The sequence below is a fragment of the Manacus vitellinus genome, unplaced genomic scaffold, assembly GCF_001715985.3.
Source record: "Manacus vitellinus isolate BGI_N305 unplaced genomic scaffold, ASM171598v3 scaffold_10_pilon, whole genome shotgun sequence".
Classification (NCBI taxonomy): domain Eukaryota; kingdom Metazoa; phylum Chordata; class Aves; order Passeriformes; family Pipridae; genus Manacus; species Manacus vitellinus.
This window is the reverse complement of record NW_021938838.1, coordinates 5,658,322-5,685,144: the sequence shown is the minus strand read 5'-3', so window position 1 is coordinate 5,685,144 and position 26,823 is coordinate 5,658,322. Positions and strand designations below refer to the sequence as shown.

Genomic DNA, 26,823 nt, shown 5'->3' with positions numbered 1-26,823 from the left:
TTGCCAGTAATTAAATATAAATTATCTGGGTTCAGAAGCAATTATTTGTGAAGGTAGAAATCTCCAAGAGGAAAACCCCAAATGTCACCTGGGGCATTCAGAGACACTGTAGCACAATTCTGGAAGATGTAGTGAGGAGGTGTGAGCACAAATCCCAAGCCAGGACCTGTTTGTCCCCCTTTGACAATTCGATCACTGCAAGAGCACAAGGAAATGCCAGTGAGTCCCTCCCTCACTTGCACATACACTGACAAGTAAGGAGCAAACAGACAATATCTTTTGAAAAATAACACATTTATAGTGCCTTATAGTTTATGAATAAACCAGAGAATAAGAAACTTTGTATATCATATTAATGTTGCCATAGAAGTATAAATCTTATGTGGATTTTTTTTTATTTAAATGAAGAGAAAGTGGCACAACTTGAATTCTTTTGCCTATTTTAGATGGGCACTCTGATGATACCAAGGCAGTAAAGAAATTCAGGAAAGAGAGTTGAGGAGTAAAAGTAACATTAGTTGTAGCTAATGTGTCATTTTCCTGCAATTTTGCTTAGACACCAGTAAATTGCAAATATTCAGCTTTGCAGTAAAACCACATAAGAATAGTAAGAACAGTGTTGGCAAAACACATAATTAAACTGGATTGTTTCTCAAACAAAACAAAACTTCTGAATCTACAGTGTTTTACTGGTTGTAGTGGTTTTGGCTGGGATGGAGTTAATTTTCTTTACAGTAGCTCGTGTTTGGGATTTGTGACCAAAACAGTGTTGATAACACAGCAGTATTTTATTTATTGCTGGGCAGTGCTTACACAATATCAAGGTGTTTACTGTTCCACCAGGGAGCAGCCTGGGGGGCACAGAGACTTGGGAGGGGACACAGCCAGGACAGCCAACCCCACCTGTCCCACACCATGTGGTGTCACACTCAGCCTATAAAACCAGGGGAAAGACACATCCAGGCTCATCCAGAAAATGTTTTTCTAATATCTGTTGCATTTGTAGACTTAAAAGATTCAATATCAATAGTTTTGTCACAAGCACAGACACATGCAGCACAAATAGGAAGGTAATGGTCAGTGTTGGGTGTTGCTTGTGCACTTCAATAAGTTTTAATTATCTGTTTGTCCTTTGGGACAAATCGAGTTTAATATAATTGTTGATTGTTTTACTTTATCTGTTTCTTTCTTGTTATCATTTGATTTGACATCAATATTGAATTTTTCTAGCTGGGGCTTGTCCAGATGGGCTGAGCAGCAAAGCAGGCACCTGGATGGCCCTCACCTGCCTGGTCTTTCCCTGCAGCACCACTTCAGCTTTGGAAAACAAAGGTTAAATAAAGCAAATTATGCAAGTGTAAGAAATCTATGGAGGGACTGATGGATGGGGCTCACTGAAGCGAGAAGTTTCACTGAGATTTCCAAACTAGCTGAAATCTGGAATTGCTTGGTATGTAGGTTTTTAGCATGCTGCTTAAAGAAAACGTCTGGCCACAGAATCAGGATCCTGACTTACATATAGGAGATTTATGGCCATGACTGCCAAAGTGTGGATATATTTGGATTAGGGATTCCAGCTAGGACTAAATTCTCATAAACAACCTGATCTCCTGGGTTGGTGCAAAGCAAGAATTTGGGACTCTGATCTCACAGACCACCTGAAAAATAGCATTTCCAGATCTCAACAGAGCTTAGTGTCATTAAAGGGCATTTGTTTAAACCTGGCTCAAAAGAACTATTGGATTGGCAAAGCTACTCTGAATCCTTAGGAGATCCCTGGAGGTCTTCCTGGTAAGGACAGGCACTTGTAGATGATAAATGAACAGCAGCTGAGGCACTGAATTTCTGTACAATCCATAGAAACTTCACCAGAGGAATCTGTCAGCACAAAATTTATAAGTATCACACAAATTCAAGCAGCCAGTGACTGCTTCACCAACAGCTTGTAAATAAAGGGCAGTGTTTGGTGATTTATGTGCAGACCTGAAGAAAAGCTTGTATATTTTACATCATATTGACAGATATAATGAATGTTACTCCCTTCTCATACACCTTGCCTTTCCTGAGTAAATGATGTATAAAAACTAGTTAGTTCAGCCTTAATTATGAATCTGTTCTTTCCTGTGCCAGTTCTTTGTGTTGAAGACCAGTTTCTCTCTCTCTCACAATATAAGCACTTTTTGATCCTCCCTGTTACCCCACCTACCTCTTCAAGCACCACCCCATCCCTTACCCTTTTACCTCAAAGCTCTGCTGTCCCTGGCCAGACTTTCTTTCTACTGAAATTGCTTCTCAACTTCACCTTCCTGATCTATCATCCCCCTTCCACTCATTTAATCACGTGCCTGGAAAGCTGATATTCCCTTGGTTCCTGTGATTATCTCCTCCTGTCATTTTACTATGATTTCTCTAATCGTTTTTCCATCGTGTCCTTCTGTCTCATCTCTCCCTTCCATTTTTTTTGGGAAACTCTTTTTCCCCCCACTTTAACTGCTTCCCTTTCTCTGTGACACCATTCCTAACCCCTCAGCAACCACATCAGTACTGACAGTCCAGAGATCTTACTCTCTTTTCCTGCTTTTCCATTTAGTACAAAGTGTCAGCCTCTAGCCCTGATACCTTTTGCATGTTTAGCTGACAGCTCTACAGAGCTAAAAGTCAGCTCTTAAATCTTTCCCCTAAAGCACTCCCTTCTAGTTCTTCCTTTGATTGCTCAGGACAACATTATCATCCTGCCTCTTGTTCAAGCCTAGAAACAGAAGCAAACAGGAGGAGGTTTTTGTCATGGAATCTTCTCTCCAGGTCTGTATATTTAGCTTATGTCAATCTAGAGGATTCTTTTTCACACATTGTCCCAAAGAGCTTTCTCTAGCCATTCAAACAGCTAAATCTCCTACCCAGGCTCTCCTCAGTGAGCAGGTTTGCAGCATCTTTTCTGAGCCCTTGACAAATTGAAGCTCCTGTGTGCTCATACCCTGTCAGTTTTTGCTGTACAGAGCCTTTTCCTCGTCTGCCACTTTGACAAAACCTCTGCAGCTGCGACTCCTTCACGGCCTCTTCCCTACTGCACACGTGTCCCTGGATTATCTCTACATGACCTGTTTTCCTCCCATTCATAGCTTTCACTGACATGTTTTCAAAGAAACCTGTGATATGGGAGGAGCTCCCTGCAAGCCTCCATAAAATGCTGTCTCCTAACAGCTGCTTTTGCTGACACCTCTGCAAAACTCTTGGCCTTGGCAAAGGGGGCCAAGAGTGCTGTGAATTCAGCTCAGCCCTTTCACCAGCCTCGGCTGAAGTTGTGTTAAAAGAATTACCTTGTTCCAAACACTGCCTGGAAGAACAGTAGGTCTCTGCTTGTTAATCCACCCTTTTGTAAAGGTGGATTGCTGAAGGGGTGGGGTTTACCTCTAAAAATCAGATTCAACCTTCAAAATTATGGGCTCTAAAACCTCAGTAGATAACCAGCTTTGGTAAGTAAGAATACACAAGTTCAAATCTATCTTGGCTCTTTCTATTGCACATAAAGGTGACCAAAAATTGCTTCTGTCCTATAGAGAAGTTAGTTTAAATTTTAGTTTCTGCGGTTTTAATAGAGAGGGTCAGTTACTGATTTTTTTTCCTACAAATAGTCTGATATAGTCATGTAAATTGTTATTGGCCAAACATTCTGGCCAGTAACTCCCTTAACACAAAATCTGCAGAAATCAGGAACAACCACAGATTGTACAGAAAAAATCAATGTTGAATCTGCTGAAACCAACACAACTGCTCTGTTATAAAATCTGATAAGCCTCTGGTCCATATTTAAAATCTCTCTTCTCCCAGGTGGATTTCCAATGTCTGTTATTTTCTCTGTAGGAATTGTAGTTTTCTTGTTTGCTTTTCTTTTTCTTTATTCTCCCTATAAAGAAGGACCAAATGAAAGTTCCAGAAAAGAACACACCCAGCCAAATTATTAGCATCTACTTCTTATTTGAGCTCTGTTTCTAAAGAGCTATCCTAAAGAATCCTAGTATTGATCCACTACTTCAATGGGGTTGTATTTGTTTTTAGTTTTTTTAACCTATTCTTATGTATTTTAGAATACATATGATTTAAAGTTTGCAGATGGCAACAACACATAGAAGATATTAGTACTTAAAGAACACTGTGAGCATAAAATGTGCAAATAATGTGTGCAAGAGACACATTTGCTGATCAGGGTGAACAATTTCTTTTAAGAATTTAATGCCCTAGTAAACCTGTGCCTGGCAGATCTGCAGAGTAATGATAATTACACCTAGTAATAATTTTATTTTCTTTTTATTAGCTCTGTCTCCATAACTGGTCTCAGCACTCAAGAATTATTACAACACCATGTGTTGTTTCAGATGTGATTTCTGTGCCTACAACAGGTACTTTTTGCCCAAAGCTGGAGACCTGCAAGCCATGAAGGTGGGGCTGCATCTTTGCTCTCACCTGGCCACCCCCCACCTTTCCCTGAAGGGATCTGGGGGATGCATAAGCACCACTAAACCAGCACATCTATATGGGACTTATTTCTCCAGAAATCTCTCCCACTGAAGTCTTTAATGTGATCCCCACTAATTTTATCTCACAGTTCTCTGCTCTACCTCTTCAACACCTGACAGATACGTTCCTTTTAAGATAACAGTCAAACAGCAAGATAACAGTGAAAAAACCAGGGTTATTGCTCTGTGTTTGCTGTCAGAATTATTACTGGCCTGGTTAATGGTCTCAGATAAGAAAGCAGAGCACATTACAAACAGCTGGTGTCTGTTAGCACTCGTGCTCTGGCATTGGAAGATGATGTTTGCTTTTGCTGATGTACTAATAGTGCTACTAATAATTAATATTAATAATAATGCTATAGGAATAGAGGGCTAGGTAGATGGTTTAGGGAAGGGAGACTCGTAATTTAGAAACTTAAGTGGAATAAACCCCTGTTTTTATTTCCACTGAAGTCTGTTGATGTTGGCTGTGCTTGGAAAGTCAAAAGAGTTGTTGATGTTGGTCACAAACTGCACAGGACAGACCTGAATTGTCGTGGGTTTGGAAAAGGTGCAAGCCAAGTGTTTATAACACTGATTTTTTTAAGGACTACAGCTACCTGCCTGTTTCACAGTGGGCTAACTCAAGCTTTACTACTTATGTTGATCCCCATGAGAGAAGAAAATGGAGGAAAAAACCACACAGAGCACTTTAAGACAAGATTTCACAACGCCCCATCCCAGGAAAAATGCAACTGGTAGCCTGTAACCTCATTCTCTGTGGTTCAGGTTGCCAAGAGCTCATATTCCAGCAGAACCCTTCCCATCAGCCAACAAGCAACTCCTGATCTCAGAAAATGCTTTGGAATGTCCCAGGGACTCCAAGCCTCCCTGCTGCAGCCTTAGCTTTCCTGAACATATTTCTATATTAGTGATTCAATTCCCTGCTTATTTTAAAGAAACAGGTCTAAATTGAGTAATTAAAAGCCTCTGAAAGATGTGTTTCTCCTGAGACCAAACTCATCCCCCATTACACAGACTGTGCTTCTACACTGCAGTTAAAACCTCATAAAAATTAAAGGCATTTAAGTTTCATGCTGACCCTCTGTACAGGAATGAGCTTTATCCACGATGCGTTCATCCTTTAATTCCCATTAAAATATGAGAGTTAATGCAGCTAGAGTTTGGAGTTCAGCTCATGCATGCTCCATTTCTTTCAATTACCCTTTCATCAGAAATATTATATTAATTTTGCATAATTAGAAGCCTGCATTACATCATGGACTTCATCGAAACCCCAGTAACGCTGAAGAGGTAATGCAAAAATGAGAGAAGAGATCAGAACTGTGTTTCTGATTAGGCAGCTAATCAACACCCAGGTACTTCTTTCCTGGATTTACCAGCTATAAAAGGTCATTAATTAGATACACAGTTATTAGTTTAGCCTTCATGTAGAACTTAGAGAAATATAAATGATTTTCATGTGCATCACTGGTTGATTAGTCACCTGTAGTTTTCAACACAGAAGTTTCCCAGTGTCTGCACCATATGCCTTTAAATTATATTTCACCCCAAATCTCATTGAATTTGAAAGACTGAAACAACTATTCCCAGGTGGATACCCTGTGTCCTCATTCCTGCAATTGAGAACTTTGGGATTAGTTGTCAGCCAGAGCAGTAGGTATGATGATTGTGGCTGGAGGAACTGGTGATCTCACCGGGCAGCAACACCCTGGGGAAAAGTTTATAAGGAACTTTTAAACTTTTATAAGGAACTCATTTACAGCAGTAAATGAGTTTATCCCGAAAATTTGCAGCTAATGACATAATATATAATTTGTCTTCCATTTATGTGAGAAATGATTTCAAAGTTCTTAATGACAGGAAAAACACTGTCTGCATTAGTGCTGTGTGTGAAATGAGTGTCTCATGACTGCACTCACAGCTCCAGTGGGCTCTCGTATATCAATGTCAATATTTAACTCCAAGAACTAAAATGCTGGTACGTGCTGTGCAAGTGGCCACAATTGGCAAGAGTGGAGAACACATGCCAATCCAAACTAATCAGCCTGCGCAGGGGAATAAGTTGCTCAGGCTGAAGCCATTTTCACCGGGTACCTCTTTGACACCAGCAGATGGTATTTCCAAGAGTGGCTCTCCCACTCCTAACTAATTTATTATAAGACTGTAGTGGCAGATCTGAAGTAGGGCTGATAGAACACAAAGTGCTCTTCTGGCTCCTGGCAATGGCCCTGCTGACTGCTGCTCCTGGTTTCTGCTTCCCCTCCTCCTTGTTGTGTACCCACATCCACTCACCATGGAACGAGCTGGTCCTAAGGAATGTATAAAAGAAGCACCATCCAAGAGAAAAGCTGTTCAGATGAAGTAAAATTCTAACTCTGCTTAGAAATTCAGAAGCATGTTCCACCCAGCCCAGTGCACTGCTACATTTATCAAATAAAGCATCTTCTAATGAAATTCCTGTTCACCGGGGATATGAAGTATCTTACTGGGGGTGGGGGCATTTTCTAGGGTAGAGTCACTAAGATGTTCTGGATGATTATTTTTTTTAAAATTGATATGAATTTTAGTTGGATACTTTGCCAAAGCAATGTCATGTTCATTTAACCAATAGGCAATAAATGCTTCCTTCATTTTCCAGTTCCATCAAAACTAAATAATTGCAGAGGTGGCTGCCTGCAGCCTGGACCTGTATTTTCTTCTGCCCTAATCTGATAGATTTATCTGAATGCTTGAAAATATTCAGCAAATGAAATGAATAAGTACAGGTTTGAAATAGCAGCATTGAACAAGTCTCCTGATTTTTCATATTTATGCTGAAAAATGAAATGCATCAAAATGTACCTGTGAGCCAACCTTTTAAAGGAGTGGGTAACTGCTCAGGCAGGCAGAGCTCATCTTCCACAGCAGCACAGCTTAGTTCACCATCAGTTTTAAATAAGTAGAACATGAACATAAGTAGTCCAGACACATTCAGTTCTGTAGGTACAGGCTAATCTCAGCTTGAAATGCTAAAATAATCATCTGAAGAAATTCATTTTAAGTAAGAATAAAATAGAAAAAAAATGTGAGGAAAGAATAATGCTCATAAGCCAGAGAAAAGGGAAAATCAAATGAGAAAACCTGCCTGTTTCAAAGTTTGTGAAGAGCTATTCATAAGCATGGCACTCACATAAGCACTAACTAATGACATATCCAAATTAAACATATGGATGAAGCAAGGCTTTAAAATGCAGTCTGAAATGCTCCAAACATGAATGGCTCTTTAAAGGACTTTGTAAGTAAAGAAGCAGCAAACCCAACATCATTAAACCTTTAGGCACAAAAAAAAAAAAATCTCCTCCATTTATCTTTAGTATCACATCTAAAACTAACAGCAAACAGTTGAGTTGTTTGGACGTTATAGAGTGGAGAAATATCCAAGGACAGGGACAGTTCAAAGAAACAAACACCCCATGGTGTACAGGGGCCACTGAGGACAGAAAAAATACTTAACTCGGTCATTTATTCAGTTCTAGTTTTTAAGTCATAGGCCACTCCAGAACAATTCAATATTTATGTGCCTTTAAGAGGTTTTTCAGCAAAGAAATACAAAATATTGTATTTCATCAGTAACTGCGGAGTACTGTTGAGAAAATGAAAGCACAAAAGTGTTCATTTGAATTCACAGCACTAAATGGTCTATCAAACCAATCTCTTTAAATGTCCATTTCATGCCTACAGAATGACCATCAGGAACAATGTTGCAGCTCTTAGGAAGGAGCTGTATTTGCTGGAAACATTGTTCTCTTTTGCACTCCAAACACACATCTTCTAAACTGTTGTATTTTTTTTCATGTCTGCACTTCTGGAACGTGTTTGGATGGTTTAAAATGTGTGTAAAATGCCATTTCCCACCTAATTGACTCAATAAAATGTAATGTCATTAAGCACATTTTAAATATGCTGGTGTACAACTGGGGGGTATTTCTATTTGTCATGTCTGTATGACTGGGTGTATAAACGTCCTGTCTCCAATTATGGGCATCCATATGGACCTTCTGTGCCATTTCAAGCCCCATTAACTTGAGGTGGGCTCCCAAAGCCAAGTGCAAATACATTGCAGGACTGACTAAACCTGCAGAGAAATCAGGAAAATGGACACAGCTCTGAGTTGAAAGCGAGATTCAAATCGAATGAAATCCCTTAACCCCCAAACCATCTTTTCCTTACTAGAGTTTAATCAACCAAACTCATTAAGGAGACCAACAACAATGGTATTTTTCTCATACAGGCATTTGAAAAAACCTCTATATCACTGATATTTAGCAGTAACAATAATAATGTTAATATGGAGCAAAGCCTCTGTAACAGAGATAATAAGCATTAAGAATGATAGTGGATATTGCTGCTGTTATATGGGTTTGGGGAGATGAGATTTATATCACTGGAACCCACTAAATATCAGTAACCTACAAATGGGTAGCATAATTTACTGCTACCTTAAGTACCTACATGGTATCTGCTCTAACACAGAATGTAACTCAAATTACAGTAGTGCAAAATGAACCCCACCCCAACAAACCACCTTGAACAGCAAAACTCTTCCCATCTTGGTGGTTTTTGAAATTCTAACCACTACAGGCATCTTTTACTTCTCAAAAATGGGAAAATTTATCTTGCGAGCTTCCCTAGTCTTGCTAATTAAACTGATTTTTTTTTAAATTAAATATCACTGCTCTGAAAAGTAGAAAATTGCTGTAGAAAGTTACAACTAAAACAAGAAAAGAAAGAAACAAACACAAAGTATTGTCTTTAGCAAATTCTTCTACGGGAATGATTCCTCTGAAGGAGCTGCATGGAATAGGAATGAACTTTTTCTTGGCAAAAGCCAAAATTCTACTGTAAAAACTAAACAGTAGCTGAGCCCTGAAAACAATATACTACCTGATTGTCTAAAACTAAGGCAAGTAACTCCCAATAAAAAACCCTAAATCTCCAGGTAATGGAAAGAGCAATGACCTTAAAGGTGTTTTCCATTTGAAACCTGCTATGATTTGTCTTATTCTGGTGCCATTCAAGAATTCAGAGTTTCAGCCTCAGCCATTTGATGTTCCTACACAAATAACATGGGATATACAAGAGAAACAAATGCTGCTGTTGCTTTGAAAAATGAACCAGGTGAAGGATAACACTGCAGCAGTAACTCTGGCTGTCCAGGCTCATGTAAATTCAAAACCACAGGTTAATATAATTCAAATTTTTTTTTTATAATGGTTTAATAACAAATACATAATTTTCCAAGGAGAAAAAAAAAAAGTTTTTTTTTTCTCTATTGACCCTGTAGCTGCATTCCTCAAATTAGAAAAACATTATGGTGAGGGACAGCAGGCATTAAATAGGAAAAGTTTGTGGAAATTAATAGGAAATTAAATTCAAAGGTATCTCTAAGGCTCCTTTGCAATCACGGCACTGACATCTGTGTGAGTCTCTGTTCTTCAACACACCTGAGGCCTTTCACCCTCAGTTTAACAAATTAATTCCAATGGAGAGACCTCCAGCTTATTTAATTTCTTCATGGAAGTTTCCCCCCCCCCAGTCTCACACATCACTTTCTGTTCAGAATAGTGGAATACTTTACTTAAGTAAGTTCAACTTACAGCTCTGTATTCCACTGTGAACAGAAAGAAGTGTCTTACCAATGGTTGACAGTCAAGGTACAAAATTGTGGGGGTTTTTCAGCATGAAGTGTTTGAAGTCCAGCCTTTTTCTAACTAGGAATTTTAAGTAAAATGTTACTGACATGACTATTGTGCCTTTGGTCATCCTTTTAGTCCCTTCATTCCACACATTGGAATCTAACTTGGTCTTTTATGTTGTCAGAATAGAAAAGGAAATATGAAATGCAATTATCATTCAGTGACTATGCAATTAAGTGAAATAGTTATTATAAAATCAAAGGTCCAGAATTCAAATACTCTTTTAAATAATTACAATATAAATGATTTGTAATTTATCTAAAGCTTAGTCTGCCAACTAGAGTAATTCTTTCTCAGACTCTCACAAGGCCAGTGGCAGTTTTTGTTGCTGACTTTGTTATGACAATATATACAACTCTGTTTTTATCTTAATCTTTTACTATTTAGCTTGTTTTATTTTCCCCTTATCTCCACCCCTCATCCTTCTGGAATGTCATAGTTGTTCTCTTACTAAAAATGATCAGGAGCTTTCCAGAGGGAACTTGTTCATAATTCTGGTGGTGCTGAGTGCATCACTTTGCTTACATTAATTCTGATCAGAGCTATTTTAGCTGTGTCAGTTGAAACCAGGAGAGGACTGAGACAATACAGCACTAAGGGACAGCATGAACAACCTCAGACCCAGCACCAGAGATGCTGCATGACACACTTTCTCTTTTCTCCACTCTTTCTTGTCTTAAAGTAACTCATTTCCACAGTCCTTCTCCCCGACGAGGAACCCAGACCTATTTTTTTATCTGTTGTTTTTCTTCAATCTGAATTAATACATTCTAAATTATATCTGAACATTTTGGTCCTGTCTTGTCACTAAAAGTGGTGAGGAAAAGCTGACAGAGCACAAGATGCTGCTCCATCAGGTCTCATCTGAAACGTGGTGTCTGCATTAATGACAGGTGACACTGAATATTCTTCCCAATATTTGTTAGCCTTAATTACTGTAACTTTGGAAAGTCCTCCACCTGTCCACTGTACATATTTCCACTGATTCCCAGTAGTAGTTAGTTAGGTTAAGTACAAACTATACAAAAATGCTCCTTTTTTCAATCAAATCTATATTCACCATCTTTCAATCCCACCAAGCACTTTACTGTTTTGATATGGAAAACCAGCAATCTGCCCAGATACTTTGGCATCTTATATTTTCTATTTCTGGCTGACAAGGACTCCTAAATTTTTCTTGTTCCAAGTATATCTACCTTTCCAAGGGCTCCTGGGCAACCCTGCAGACTGTATCCCATTATCCCTCAATATACTGAACACAGCAGGGTACCCACGGAATAGGAGGAACTGCTGGTTTTTGCATGTATTACAGTTTTAATCAGGCTCTTCACTTCTGTGCTCAGACACTCCAGAAATCTGCCACATTTGAACTTCTTTCATGATTTAGGAAGGAGGCACATATTCTAAGTATAGATAATAATTGCACCATTTAAATGATAATACCAAGATGTTTTCTAGAGGGAAGATATTCATGCAGGGCACTTCTCCCATGAACAGCTCTTTCACAGGGCTATCTATCCTCACACCAGATGTCAGATACAAAAAGAAATACTTTGGCATGAATAACAAAGTTCATTTGACTGAAGGATTTACCTCCCAGGAACAAGAGCCTCATAAAACATAAACACTGGGAGCAAAGTGAGCCACGTAAGGGCTTTTGCTAAAATTAAACCCATAACTTGCCACTAGAAATGGGACGTTTCATCTGTTCAATAAGCACTAAAGTTCTCTTTGTTTTTATGGCATCATAATCTTTGATTACTCTGATAAATATTTGGACTATACAAAAACATTGCAATGGAACTAATCACAGTTATAAAAAAAAAAAAAAAGTGTGTGGAAATGAATTGGGAATGCAATGATAGCAGCACATTTTAGAGAAGTTCAAACACAGAACCACATTATTTTAAGTGGCTCCCGGCCTCATTCTTTTATTCCAGGTAGTCATTTACACCTGAGGAAAATGGTTAGGAAAGTTGTAATGCTTGCTGGCTTTGCATAAGTAGCAGTTTCAGAGATGGAATACCAGCCATGGAATACCCTTTCAGATGCCAGGGGCTGTATCCTACCTATAGTTGAGCCAAAGAAGATCTATAGTCAAAAAGAGCAACTCAAGAAGTGCTTTCCAATACCTAGAAGCGGTTTTATAATTCAGTAGAAGGAAAATGATCAGCTATAAAAGCCCCATGAAAATAGCAACTTTCTAAAGCAAAAAGCTTTTCTCTACCTCATTCTATTCTGATATTCAGATGCATTCATGTAAATAAAGTTCAAGTGCAAATCACGTCGGATAAGAAAATAATTCCAGTGGTGAAAGTCACGCCCAGTGTAGCACCAGCCACATTTATGGAGTGGTAACAGGAATATATTTGAATCAGTGGGCTGCACATTTCCCTCACTGGTGCAATGGTGTTACGTCCTGTCAAACATCTTTAACATATTACTTCTAACAGCTGAAGTTTGCCTTTGGTTCCAGCAGACTAAACCCAGAGCAGCTGAACCAAAGGCAGTGCAGATACTTTAGATGTCACTGATTGAAAGTAAGAACATGAATTTGCACTTAGCATTTATACAGTCCTTTTCATCTTCAAGAGCAGCACAAACATTAGACAGTACCAGCTCTCTCACAGTGACCTTTTGGGATAAAAGCAGTACACAATAAGAAAAAAATGCACCAGATGTGTAATCAAGAATACACCAAGCTCAGATATGTAAATCTTCTCTGCCTTGTGGTAGATTCTGTCTCATGGAGAATGCAAGGCCTTTCCCCATGGCTCAGGTATTAAGTCATCACACAATGTATTTCAGTCACATGAGACGAGGATAATAGTCCTTGAATAACAGATTTGTTATTACAGTTGTAGGAAACAGCTATACTTTTTTAATAGGTAAGGCAATAAAAAGTAATCCTGTATCAAAAATTTGCTGGCAGCTGTCACAGGACAAGCCAGGGACACCCCCAGGTTAGATGGTGGGATTCCATGGCTTTGAATTCCTACTCTTGAGTCATTCTGGGATTATTTTTTTACTTCTTCCAATTCAAATTAGGAAGTTTGTAAATCTCTTTTGTGACTCTTTCTTAGAAGCAGCAGAAGCTTCTTTTGCCTGTCAGTTCTCTCTGCCCTCCAACCCAGACTGGCAATTTGATTTTCAGTTCTGGGTGGTTCGAAGCCCAGAATCACCAACAGGTTCCTCATGTTCCAGTCACTTGCACACTTTATGCAGAGGAATAAATTGGAGCAGACAGTCCTCATTTTCCTGGTAACCCAGAACAGCTTTTGTTACATGAACACCTTTAATCTCCTGTTTCTGGGTTTGAATTGAATTCAAGTGGGGAGAGATGAAAGCAAGCGTCTCACAAATCTGCTACTACAGCTGGTACTTCTCAGTTTATCATATGCTGGCTCTAATTCTCTTTGATTCTTCTTAAAATTATTGCTTCTATTTCTTAATTTGACAATCAGGCACTCGTTACTATTTTTGACTGTGGAAGAAACCCTCCCCCCACCTTTCTCACAGCTATTCCTTCAAGGAAAAAGAACCCAAACTTACTGCACTGTGATATCAGTGGAGGAATTTAACTTCTCCCTTGTTAGGTTTTCTTAGGGAGAGTACAAATGAGCAGGTTAACAACACTTCATTACTTACAGTTCAGCAAAAGACTTACAAAGTAAACTGAGGAGTGACAGGAGGATGAGGGTCAGGCTGATGTGAAGGGCATCGGTGGCACTGCAGTCCATTTTGGATTTCTTGCAGGTACACACTTGTAATTTCAGTTCTGTGTTGTTAGTCAGAGGGGGTTTTCCAGAATCTGTCACTGAGATTGGGATGTTGTAATTGGCCTTTTTCAGGTTTTGAAGCAGGATGACCTGGGCGTGAGTATCTGCAAAGGATGAGGTGAGAATTAACCAAATGCTGGTTGCTTGGAAGGGAAGAGGAATCTGCAAACAATATCAGACATGCCAAAGTCAGTCATGGAAATTAAGCAGAAAATGATAACACTTTAAAAAAAAAGGTAAAAGAATTGAATTGGAGGTAAGAAGAGCCCGTATAGCTAATTGCAATTTTAATCCAAACCCCACCAAAAGAAAAGACTTCTAAGAGCCCCTTTTGTTTAAATACATTATTTGGTCTGCAAATTATTGGCAGAAGTTGCCTGTGAAAGTCAATATACTTATGAAATGCTGAGGCATGTCACCCTCAAAGCATGAAGAGGGAAGAATATATTTACTTGCCTAAGGTAAAAAAAAACCCTTCTTGTAAGGAAATACAGGCAAAGCTGCTGAAACACTCCCTCGATTTTCCTGAACAGTCAGTGAAGGGAAGTAAAACCCCTTCAAATCCACAGATCTGATCCACTGAGCAACAGAGGGTTATAACAGCTCCTGGTACCCAGGTGAGGATGCAGACTCACCCAGGTGGGTGTGCTAACTCTTTTAGAGGTAGAACAGAGTTGTGGTTTGGTGTTTGGAGAACTGCAAAAAAAATATAAATAAATAAAAGGGTTCCTTCACTTTGTCCTGCAGGCAGGGACAGACATCACATCCAGTTTTTTGTAAGACATGAAATGAATTAAAGCGTTGGAGAGTAGCAGAGATAAATAACACATTCTAGAAAAAAAATAGGAATGATCTACATTAAAAAGAAATGTTGAACTTTGTGCCCACAACTTGCCATACAAACCTTCTGCAACTGCACAGTGTGTGCTGTGATCCTCTTGTGAATCTTGTAAGGTCCCAGTGTGTTGGGGTATTTTATTTGTGGAGAGTTCAAATACTTAAAATTAGGAAGTTTTTCAGTTATATTGTTAAAGCCCATGCAAAACTTCCATGCTGTCCTATAGCTAGGCCTTGTGCACCTCATGCAAGCAAATTCCATGCCCTGAAATATCTTTACAAAACTGTAAGTCATTAGTAGCCTCTCTTTACTGCAAAGCTAAAAGAGGCAACTTCAGTCAACATATCAAGAAGAGGAAAAACTTTCAGTTCTCAAAATTATTATGTTCCACAGGCAGCTGGTCCCAGCAAACCCAGCACAGTGTAAAGCAGCAGCAATGGGTCCATCCTGCAAGACTTTCCTACAAAACTGCTCCAGAATTCACAAAGTGCCTCAGGAGGGATGTGCCTCAGTACACTGGGATGTACTAAATGCACAATGGTGGGAGGACTAAATGCACAATAATAAAAGTAACAGACTTACTGTTAAGCTTGTTGATTCTCCACAATTTTTCTGGGCCAGACTGCTTGCTCAGTTCAAATTTAAAAGGGTCTGTGTTGGGATGAAGGTCTTTGTCTGATGCTCCAAGTACCACTACCCTGAGATCTTTTGCATCATCACAAACTTTTGCCAGTGTTGGATAAAGGGACGGGACGTTGTCATTGACATCCTCCAAGGTGATGTGTAAAGTTCCTGTCCCCGTGGCAGGAGGGTTACCTATTTAAAAAACCAAACATTTATTTATTAAATCATACTTCTTTCATAAGCTCTTGCTCTTATTTGCACCTGTGTGCTTGCAAAGGGAAATAATTTTTATAGTTCTTACCTCTTTTATATGAAAATGATTGTTTAAAAAAAACTGTTGAGTCACTCTTGTAAATTCACTGCTGTATTTTCAGAATGCAGCCTGGCTGATTCTCTACATTATGGAAAATTATTCTATGGAAACCTCAGGGAGAGGAATATTTTGAAGTTAAAATGAGAATAGGACATGAATAGATATCTGGAACAGAATCTGTTCATCAGCACCTACTGAGAGAAACATAGAGGGAAACATCCCCTAGACAGCACAGTATTAGAGGAACCAAGAATAAGATAAGTAAGAGGAAAAATGACAGCAGAGAGGAATCAGGTCGTTGGTGGGTGCCCAGAACAGGAGCAGATCATTCCCCAACAACCCTTAGGGCCACATTTAGTTATGTCAGCAGAAGTGAAACCTGTCAACAAGCAACCCAGGGATGGTTTATTTACCCAGAGCCACCCTGTGTCAGCAGCAGAGTTTCCAGCTTTCTCCAATGATCTGCCAGCTCCAGGGGTGAGGGTGCTGTTTGCTCACCGTGGTACCACTACAAGGCTCAGTAGTGCCAAGGCTGTGACTGACAAACCAGCTGTGGCACCAGGAGTGTTTTGGAGGCAGAGTGTTCCCCTGGGAGCCGGGCTGAGAGCAGCCCCTCATCTCCCAGGGTCACAGAGGAGCCAACAGGAGCTAACGACTTTCAATCTCTACAGATGTGCCATGGCTGGGCCAGTTACCCACTGCTTTCAGCCTAAAGCTCAACAGCTACTTTCAGATCCCTTTGCCACCCCATTTTAATCACCTCAAAGTTTTCTAAATTCACATTACATCCTTCACTGCACTTCACAATGTCTCATTTGAAACGCTGCACTCGTGGACCGTTTGTTATCCTCGTTTTTCCGGTTTGGTACCCAGGAACTGTGATCTCTGCACTTCCCTTGGCTACAAACTCTTCACAGGCAGAATGGATTCAAGAGGTTGCACTTAACCTGTAAAGCACCAGAGCGATGTGTCACAGTTTCTAGTTGAGCGCTGGAAGAGGTTTCACTTTAGCATAATTACCCTGCCCAGAGCAGCCCAATAAACTGCGGAGTTATTGCTGTGCTGGGAGTGCATCCTAAGGGAGAAGTAAATACCCTGTGGTCTGGATCTGATAAACTGCTAACTGAGCAGAATGCAATTAGTCCTTTCAATAACAAATGTTACTAATGGTGACACTTCATCTGTTTCATTCTCACCTAAATGCATCACAAAGGCTGAACGTTCATAGTTCTCCAGCTTTGCCCTCCCTTCTCATCTGCACTTTGTCATCAGAAGGGTTAGGGTTGAGCTCTTTTTAATGAAAAAGAAACTATTTTTCACTTTTTATTGGACTAATTGAATTTGCAGAAAGACTCCAATGCATTTTTTGTTCTTGATATATTATTAAGTAAAGTCACACGGCAGAATGGATGAAAAGACAGTCGAGTATTTGAAATATGATCATAAAAGCCAGCCTTTCATGCACTTAATTAAACTGCTGTCTTTAATTTTGAATGCATTATTTCCACACTGGACTGATAATGTCTTATGCACTGCCCTTCTTATCTTTCTCTGAAGTCAGTAATATTAAAATCTGCCTTTTGAAATGAAGAAGCCAACAGCATTATGGATGTCCTGTTATTTTGTCACGTGCAGATACGGCTGCGTTTTCCCTGCCATGGAAATGTCTCACTCCTTGTAAGGGCCAAGGCAAGTGTTACACACAAACAGAGAGAGAGGAAATTGCTTTTGTTCATTTGAGTGACTTATTCTTCGGTTGGTTTATTCATGATGATTTGAACAAAATCTTTTGGTGATTTTTATGAAGACCTCCAAAAGAAAAATAAGCAAAAGTCAAGGTCATAAACTGAAGCTTGTTATCGCACGTGTCACAAAAATATAACAAAAAGTGAATCAAGGAAAAATGGTCACAACATATCCATTGGGAATGTAGGACTTTCACAAATTTGACAGTATTATGCTGTAGAAATAATTCAAAAATCCCATGATCTCCAGACAGCTTTGGTTTTGAAATGAAAGATATCCACAGCATATTTTAATTCCAAAGTAAAACTTCTTTTAATTTGTATTTTAAAACCTTGCAGCTGAAAGCAGAATTAGTGTGTAAACCCAGACATAAAGGGCTCTGTCCAACAACCCTTGGGAGCAGCTTTTCCAAAGAGCTCTGCTCCCACTTCTGTCCCTGAACAGAATTGTCCTTCCCTCCTGAGGCCGAACACTTTAAACCTTTAGGTGTCTTTAGAGCCATTTGGGATAGAGAGGATCCCAAATTCCTGCTAAGGCTCCCACAAGTGGCATATCTGGGAATATACTATGGCAAACAGAGGAATGGCACAGCATTACTGATGTGTGTAAAAGCTGCTGAAACAGAGGCTGAAGGATGAATAATTTCATCCTGAAACAAAGTGAAAGCCTGGCATTGAATCCTGATTTTAATAATCTAAGGCAAGGCTGGGAACCCTAACTTGGAAGATCTTGCATTTCAGTCTCACTGAAGGTCACTTGTAGCTACATTTAGTGAAAAAAAATACTTTCAAAAGAAATATTATAGAATCAGATACTTTGCATACTTCTTCATGGTTGAATTTTAATGAAAAGCTCTGCAGAATCCTATTTGAATTATTACTGTAAAGTCTTAAATTATAAGCCCTCTTTGGAATTAACCAGGTGTGGTTTTTTTCTTTTAAAATTGGGTCTTTAAAATATTTTCATTTTAATATTTAATGGATATTATAAACTAAACAAATTGGGTATGATAAGAACATTTCATCCCAGTAAACAAAATTTCATTTAATTTGTGAAAAACAACAGGAAATCCTCAAGAAGCATTTTCCTTTCTACTTTGATTTTTTTTTTCAACTTTTGCTACCAAATTTGACTTGATCTAAAATGGAACAACTTGCCCAAGGGACAATAAGGATTATCAACCACAAAAAAAGTACATTTCCCCATGCTGTGTGAAAATGGACTTTAAATGAATCAGATGAAAGTCAGTTTACATGTAAATAACATAAATTATTTAGTGGCACAGCTAAGGAACAAAGCACTGATAATCACCTACCAAGAAAAATGTCAGACACGCAAGTCAAAAAGTGTTAAAGCTGGGAGGCACTGAGCCTGTGGGTTTTCACTTCTATTTAGGAAGTTCACCTCACAATATTGAAAGCTAAACACAGAAAACCTCATCTATTTACAGATCTAAAGGTTTCCATCACAGGCATCAAAGTGAAGGAATATTCATGTAAATGCCTTTACTAACAAAATGTAATTAGGAACAAATATGAAATAAAGGTATTTAATTTGAACTATTATACTTTCTAGTTTGATTTATATTTGAGAACATCAGAAATGTTGGATTCTGGCAATAGTTACCAAATTTCCAGAGGGGACAAGTCAACCATTCTAGAGAATGTTCCTTGGACACCTCCAGGGATGGAGACTCCACCACCTCCCTGGGCAGCTCCTTCCAATGTCTGAGCACCCTTTCCATGAAGAAATTCCTCCTGATATCCAACCTGAACATCCTCTGGCACAGCTTGAGGCCACATCTTCTTGTCCTGTCACCACTTGCCTGGGAGAAAAGCCAAACTCCCACATGGCTAAAACATCCCATTGGGGAGTTGTAAAAGCAGATAAGGTCCCCCCTGAGCCTCCTTTTCTCCAGGCTGAGCCCTCCCATCTCCCTCAGCTGCTTCTCTATGACTTACATACCTCCAACCTGGACTGTGAGAAAACGGGCTTCATGCTTTCTAATGAAAACCTAAACACAAATTTCTGTCTCGTCCCTCCTGTTGGGTTTTTTTTTTCCCCCTCCATATGCTGTTTTTCTACTCAGAAAATGTGTGCATGCTCGGTGATTTGGCAGCAGGTCCCCTCTCTGCAGGCAGCAATCCCACTCAGACAGGCAGATTCCATTACTTTTCGTGTTCAAGCTGAACTCTATTAATGGTTCAGCCAAAGCAAATGGAACCAGTAGAGTGGGAAGACACCAAGATTTGGGTTTGCTGCTCAGAAAACTGCTCTCATCAATGCCATATGCTGACATTTTCATCCCCAATTTCCCAGGAGTTGAAATTTCCTGTGCATTTTCTCTATGTATTGGCATATAGATATTTTTTTTTACGGAATGCATAAAATAAATAGCCTTTAAAAGTTACAATCCTTCATTCATTCCCTTGGATAATATATGCAGATCCTATTTTTGAGTAATTACATTTCCAAAGAGCACAGCTCTTTCAGCATATCAAATTGCTACTGACATATGCCATCCGTCTTAAATACTGTTTTCAACATTCTAATTTCTTTTTCTAATCATGAGTCCGTGATGACAAATTAAAACAATATTTTGTGTGTAATTCATATTTTACTGAAATTTCAAACGGCAAGAAAAGGATGAGTCTTCAATTTATTTTCTCTTCTCAATTAATACAGCAATTAAGATAAGGGGTCTAAAACTGGCTTAATTGGGTTGCCATGGTAACCAATTGCCTGATTTCTTCAAAAAATAGCATGTTTTAGGTGGAATCCATCTATGGTAATTTAATTAGGTACATCATGAAGCGAGAAGACAGGTTAGATACATGTAAGGAAAAGTTTTAATTGCAAATTGCTACACATCTCTTTGTTATTCCATGTTTTTCTAGATGTTGTGTGTTACTGTTCATCAAGCAGAGAACAGAATGATAATTTTTTTTTTCTTTTTAATGAGTAGTAGCATCAAGACTTGCACAATAAATGAGATTTGGAATTGCTTGGGTGTAGCTCAGCTGGTCTTTGGAAACAAGGGAAAATATGAGCACTAGACCCTGATTCAGTACTTCTTCATTTTGCTCAGGAAAACTGAAATAATGCTCCTCATCCTGCCAATTCACACACGTGCAACTGCCAGTCATAGAAGCTACATCTGAGCTGCTTTTTGTTTTTAACTGGCAAGTGAAGCTCTCAAGGTAAACACTGAAACCACACCTACGCCATCACATCTCTTTCTAGTCCTCCGGCTCTCTTAACCTTTCCCTTGCTCAAACACACACACAAACAGGGCTGTTTCCTCCAGCTCAGCCCTCCTGTGGGACATCCTGCCCTGACTGGGATGTCACATGCTGGGGATGGTGACATCATGTAGGGAAAAACCCACTTCCAGAGAAGAGAACAGTTGTTTTCCCCCACGCAGTACTGCTGTGAGAAACAGGGCTCACTGGGATTTCATGGGTTTGAAGCTACATCACCTGAAAATTCAAACCCTTAACTCCATCCCTGACCATCTTCAGCATCTGGAAGAGCTGGCACATTTTTAACGACATTTATTCTCTATGTTTCATATAGCAGAAGTGCTTATATTCCTAATTTTTGTCTCAGGAGCTCCCCGATGATAAGAACATCAGGAAGGAAGGTGCCACCCTCACTCTGGATGAGAGGATCTGTCTCTGTGGGAGAATATTTCTCCCTGGCTTTGGAGGGGTGGTAGCCCACCAGGGTGGCATGAGAAAAGTGAAGTTGATAACTGCATTTAACCCAACCAGCAAGATTAGTGTGTCTTCACTTGTCACCAGGTGACAGACTTGAACAGCACAGGTGTTTTTTCTGTGTACCAGGCAAAGAAAGGTAACCAAAGATTTTCTTCTAAAGAGACAGAAAAAGCTACACAATGGGGATATTAACTGGGGCATCCTGCCCTTCCACAAAAGGAATGATTATTGCATAAATAAGATGAATCTGGGGATATTTTGTTATTCATGCCTCTTAAAGAAAAGGGAGAAACTGATTTTAGCTTTTTAAGATTTCATATATTTCCCAGGTATTTTTTATCTTCACCTCCAGATATTTTATTCCTTCCTTCCTTCTTCTAAATTGTGACTCAAACTCTCAGAATACAGCCTACCTTTCCTGTAGGCTTTTTGTCATGACTGACCTTATGAGGAAAACCTGCAGATATTCTGCTTTATGATAGTCATCCAAAGTGCTCCGGTGTACAACAGGATGTGTAGGATGACACCACCACATGGTCATGCAGCAAATCTGGAAGGTTTGCTCATGCAGATTTCTCCAACTCAAATGTTTTCTTGTCTGTATTTCACATAGATGTGTTTTACAGATATACTCCCAATAATTGCCCCGTGTGCTTGTGACATTGCATTGGGGTCAGCGATTAGTGCTAAATTCAGGGAATAAAATGATCACTTTTGCTAATTGAATGAAACCTCTGCTGTTTCCCAAGTTTGCATAAACCTGACTTTGTCCCATTATCAGCTCATTCTCAGATTAAACACAGTTCATGACACTTTAATGTGTTAACTCTGCTTCATGATATTTCCTACCAGTGTTTAATTTCTTCTTTAATAGACCAGAGACTCTGTGTCCACACAGGTCTTTAATAAAAAGTTTTTAAATTCTAAAGACACTACCTTGACCTTTTACTGAAATCAAATGTACAGAGAAAATTAGGATACTCATTGTAGAAGTCCTTTTTAAAAGTGGAATTCACTCCCATAAATGGTCAAAATTTATTATCTATAAAATTAACACTATTTCCATCAAATTTGGTCTTACACGTTGTTTCAAGTGTGTTTGTGAAGGTGCAGGAACTATTTAGATCAGAAATAATATAATTCATACTTAACTACCTTTACCTGTAGTTAATTTGATAATGCTGAGAAATAATATCATAAAGGTCAAAAAGAATATCATAAAGAACAAAATTATTTCCTCCAGTGGAACAACTCCATTTTCTGTGACCCATTCATGGTTACTGTGCTACTGGTAAAGAACAGTTTTGTGATTTACCAAAAAGAGAGAAAGATGTGATGGATTTATATAAAGAACTACCAAGCATGAAGCTCCTGGTTTTACCTCTGACAGAAATCTCTAACATTTTACAAATAAAAAAGATGTCCTGACATTTGTTCCCTGCACTGAAGTGCAATAACAAGGAGCCAGTGCTGCTGGGACTGATGACAGATTCTCTACTGACATCAGCAAAAGGGGATGAATAAAGTGTCATTGGGAGGTTTGTTTTCAGCTGTCTCCACTCCTCACCCAAGATAGCACATGAATGGAAGGTCATTTTAAAAAGAGGTGATCGTGGAATAGGATGGCACAACAGTATCATTTGTATAACTCTCTCTCTCTCTATATATATGTATATGTGTGTATATATATGTTTGTGTATAAACTCTATATGCTATGAACCCAAAATAATAATGATATGTTTATTTACTGGTTTAGCATATGTTGAAAGTCACTTAGCAATATCTAAGGTTCAAGGCTTTATTTGATTTTAGATTTATTCCCTATAAATACTGTTACAGATCAGCACACACTCACAGTGTCTGCTCTGCTTGGAGCTGCCTGGGTACAAATTCCCACTGCTGGACTGTGCCATGGGCATCACCTGAGCTCTCTGTATTCCCCAGGGAAGAAAAGGAAAGCCTGTGGCATCTCAGGCTTCAGATTTGACTTAGAGATAAGATGAGAGGCCAAAGGAAAGAGTAACCTCCACTGAATGCTTGAAGAAAGCATGTCTTCTTAACTGGGTGTTTTTGTCCTCTCCTCCCTTTTCATCCCAAGTCTTTTAGTCCAAGCAAATGACCTGCTCTCTTGGAAATGCCTCTAAATTTTCCCTTTATTACTCTCTTTCATTTGGCAATTCTTAATTCTGCCTTTGGCTACCCTCTGAGTCCAAAGTCCTCACCATATTCACTGGCATTAGACAGGCTCCACTTATTAACCTGAAGAAAGGGATTTGCACTCTGTGGACAATGCTTTAAAGAGAGCACATGCAGCCATCTCATTTTTTTTCCTTTTTAAGTTAACATAATCTTCTTTTAAAGTTCTGGAAGAGTTCTGTATTCATTTCATATCGTTCTACACAATTTGGCTCCTCATCTAAGGTAATATTTCTTTTCACGATGGACATTAGCTCTGATGGGTAAGGAAATGAAATGGGTTTCATAGCTTTGCCTGGAAATAAGTTAGGGGAAACCCTCTCTAGGGATATTGTCTGTCCCAGCTGTACCTGCAGGGGACAAGGCAGGGAGCCTGCCTCTGAGCTTGATGTTTGGTGATTAATCCAGAGGTGATGCAAACCACAAGGTGAATATCAGCTATTTAAATTGTGCTGTTTATTCCCACTTCCATGTGTGGCTGGGCTACACACAGTGAAGGAGTGCAATGCTTGGGAATGATCATTATTAACACCTTGGCATGACAGTACTAAATGCACACACGTGGGTTCTAATTACTTCATTCAAGGAAGTCAATAATGTTGGAGTGGATGAACTGCACTAACGGAGCTGTGCAATCACAAATAAATACAGTTACAGCTGCTGGAATGGAGTGTTGACTCAATGCCTCAAGTGAAGAGGATTCCTTTTCTCTCCTGCACTGCTGCTCAGCTCACAGACACCTCTTTCTCTTTCTCCCATTTTTCCAGAACGGAAAAAATTCTGAGAATTAAGAGGGGTCACCTATCAGTGAGGTTCTGGGCTCAGAACAGATGAGCAACACATGTTACTGCCCTAAGCACAGCAGAAAGGCCTCCCCCAAATCCTCCTCATTCAGGCTGGTTTCCACAGACAAAAACATTCAGCCTCTTGTTCCATCTACTCTCTTTGATGATATCTCACTCCACCTTTAAAACGTGACTTTGTCCTTTTGGCAACCCCTCAGTAACATTATCCCAGATTTTTACTTTCATTGTGAGATGACATTTCCCAGATTTTTAAGATGCATTTAAAAAAAAAATTCCTGTCCAATAGCAAACAAATGACAGAAATATGTTCAGTGCTACATTTTTCCATGGAAATTTCCTGAGGAAAATATGTATATTAATATATAAGTAAATCATCATCTCAGCAGATTTTTTTTTTCTGTTACACTTAAGGCAATATTTTCTTTCTCCTGTCAGGCCCTGCAAGTGTTCCCTGAGTCATGTGGTTACAAAAATGTAGAATTGCTCTCCTAAAAAGAACATTTGACAATTCATCACCAGGGCTAAACCGGCTGCAGCTGTGAAAAAGCCTTAGCATATTAGCTGTTATATTACAGGCAAATCTTTTATTTATTTTGTGCCTTTAGGTCTGGAGATTTGGAATGTTCAAGGTTTTCTCTTTCTCTCTACTCCAAAGTTGCTTGCTGAATTTTTCCTAGACAGTTTAATTTTGATTCTATTTGACAGAAGGAACTTTAACACACACAATATGCAAAAATTGTTGCATTTTAACAAGGGGTTTTACTTATGTTTTTGTTGTCACTATAATTGTATTGAGTAGAATAGAATCCAGCATATCAGGGATGAGTTGTTATTGGTATTTAGGAGCCTCAGGCTTATTGACTGTTCAAATATTGTGAAGAAATTAACTCTGATAAAGATGACTTATTACTTTCCTAGAATGTTCCCAGACTATTTATACCTAGAATTATGACCTCAGTGCAGTAATAAACCTGTGAGGTGTAAACTTAAATTAAAGCTGCTGAAGCAAACGCTTAAGTTCACATGTGCGCCTTCCAGACCAGAAAGTTTCAAGCAGGGGGGAAAATTATTATTGATAACAATATATTCATAATCTTATGCAGGCCAGTTACTCACCACTGTCTATTGCCAGGAAGAGGGCAGTGTACACATTGTCCTGCACATAGGGAGACTCTCGATCCAGGACAGCCGTGGTGCCGATGGTGCCATTGGTAGGGTTGATTTCCAGCCAGCCTGCTGGGTCCTTGTAAACTGAATACCTAAATCAAAGTACAGCAGCTGTTAACAAATTAGAGATCTAAACATAAAACAATTGCATTACTGCAAGGGAATATGTCTTTGCACTCACTGGTTTTCGTGGGTGGATCTCTCAATAATTCAGAAGTAGAATCTAAACCTTGTGCTTTCCCTTAGGGATAGTTCTTTATTGCTAAACTTAGCTGACAGAAGGAGAAGCTGTAGACAATTCCTTTGGAAACATATTTGTCCCAAAGAGTAGTACAGAATTCAATATTTAAAACATTATATTGGACCAGTGCTATACAGCCAGAGTACCTGAACACTTGCAATGGGCCTCTGCATCAACACTGGTATCTACAGACTTCATGAATCCCATCATGGTCATCCTCTTTCCAACTCAAAATTCTGATTCGACTAGAAATTGTATTTTTAATTTACTTTTTTGAGTGTTTTTCATTTTTTTTTCTTACAACTAGTTAGACATGTACTAAATTGTAGGGTGTGGTAGCAAAAAGAGAATTGGACAGTGAATTCATCAGGTCTAACAGGAGGTGGTTACACCCAGAACCTGTTTGCACACATTTGTTCTGCAGTCTGGGATCTGTAGTTTCCTTCTGATGATTAAATTCAATCACATGAATGTGGCCTAAATCAGGATTTGGAAATACTGTCTCCAAGATCCCCCAGTAAGAAATTCCCTGTTGTGCTTTTTTCCATTAATCAGCACAAATATTCAGACCCTGAAACTGGAAATGTTTTGGGACATTGTGGAGTTTACACACTAAGAACTTCCCTACTTGACTGAAGCAATAAGTGCAAGAATGTTCATGATTAGGGCTTAATTCTATACTCAGTTAAATATATTAAGTAATATAACAACACAGAGCTGAATTAACTGGTACCAATTCCCTCTTCAATTAAATGTGTTAATATTTTAAACCAAAACTCCAATCATATAATCAATACTTAGGATAATAACCTGTTTATCTTTTTTGTAGTGAATTGCTATAGGTCATAAACAGCCATACAACCTTCTATAGACATTTTAAATTACCAGTAATTGACATGGAACCTGTTATTATTTAGTGAGTCTGTGCCCAGGCACTGCCTCATAGTGGCATTCACCTGAAAGGTGTCCTGTGTGATAATCCTGCCAAAAAAAAATATGTATCAGTGCAACCATGAGGGAATAAACAAAAATAACAGATTTTTAGGGGGTAAAAAAAAAAAAAGTAAGTAAAATGAAATAAAATGGCAGCTGCCAGAAGAGGAAAGAATAAATTGCAAGCCAACAAAGACAGACATGGTCTC

General features: G+C 39.0%; 1 protein-coding gene across 2 annotated transcripts in view; it reads right to left on the bottom strand.

Annotated features, from left to right (window-relative positions):
* CDH13 (cadherin 13) overlaps window positions 1–26,823 on the bottom strand; it is a 444,671-nt gene that overhangs the window by 5,641 nt on the left and 412,207 nt on the right. Inside the window, exons 11-13 of one of the 2 annotated variants that reach the window (XM_018083853.2) lie at window positions 25,390–25,532; window positions 15,452–15,685; window positions 13,920–14,135 (exon numbers count right to left, since the gene is read on the bottom strand). In XM_018083853.2, the coding sequence (XP_017939342.1) occupies window positions 13,920–14,135; window positions 15,452–15,685; window positions 25,390–25,532 (593 nt within the window). Of the gene's footprint in view, window positions 1–13,896; window positions 14,136–15,451; window positions 15,686–25,389; window positions 25,533–26,823 lie in introns of those variants that run through there. The other variant, XM_018083847.2, reaches the window with a different exon arrangement.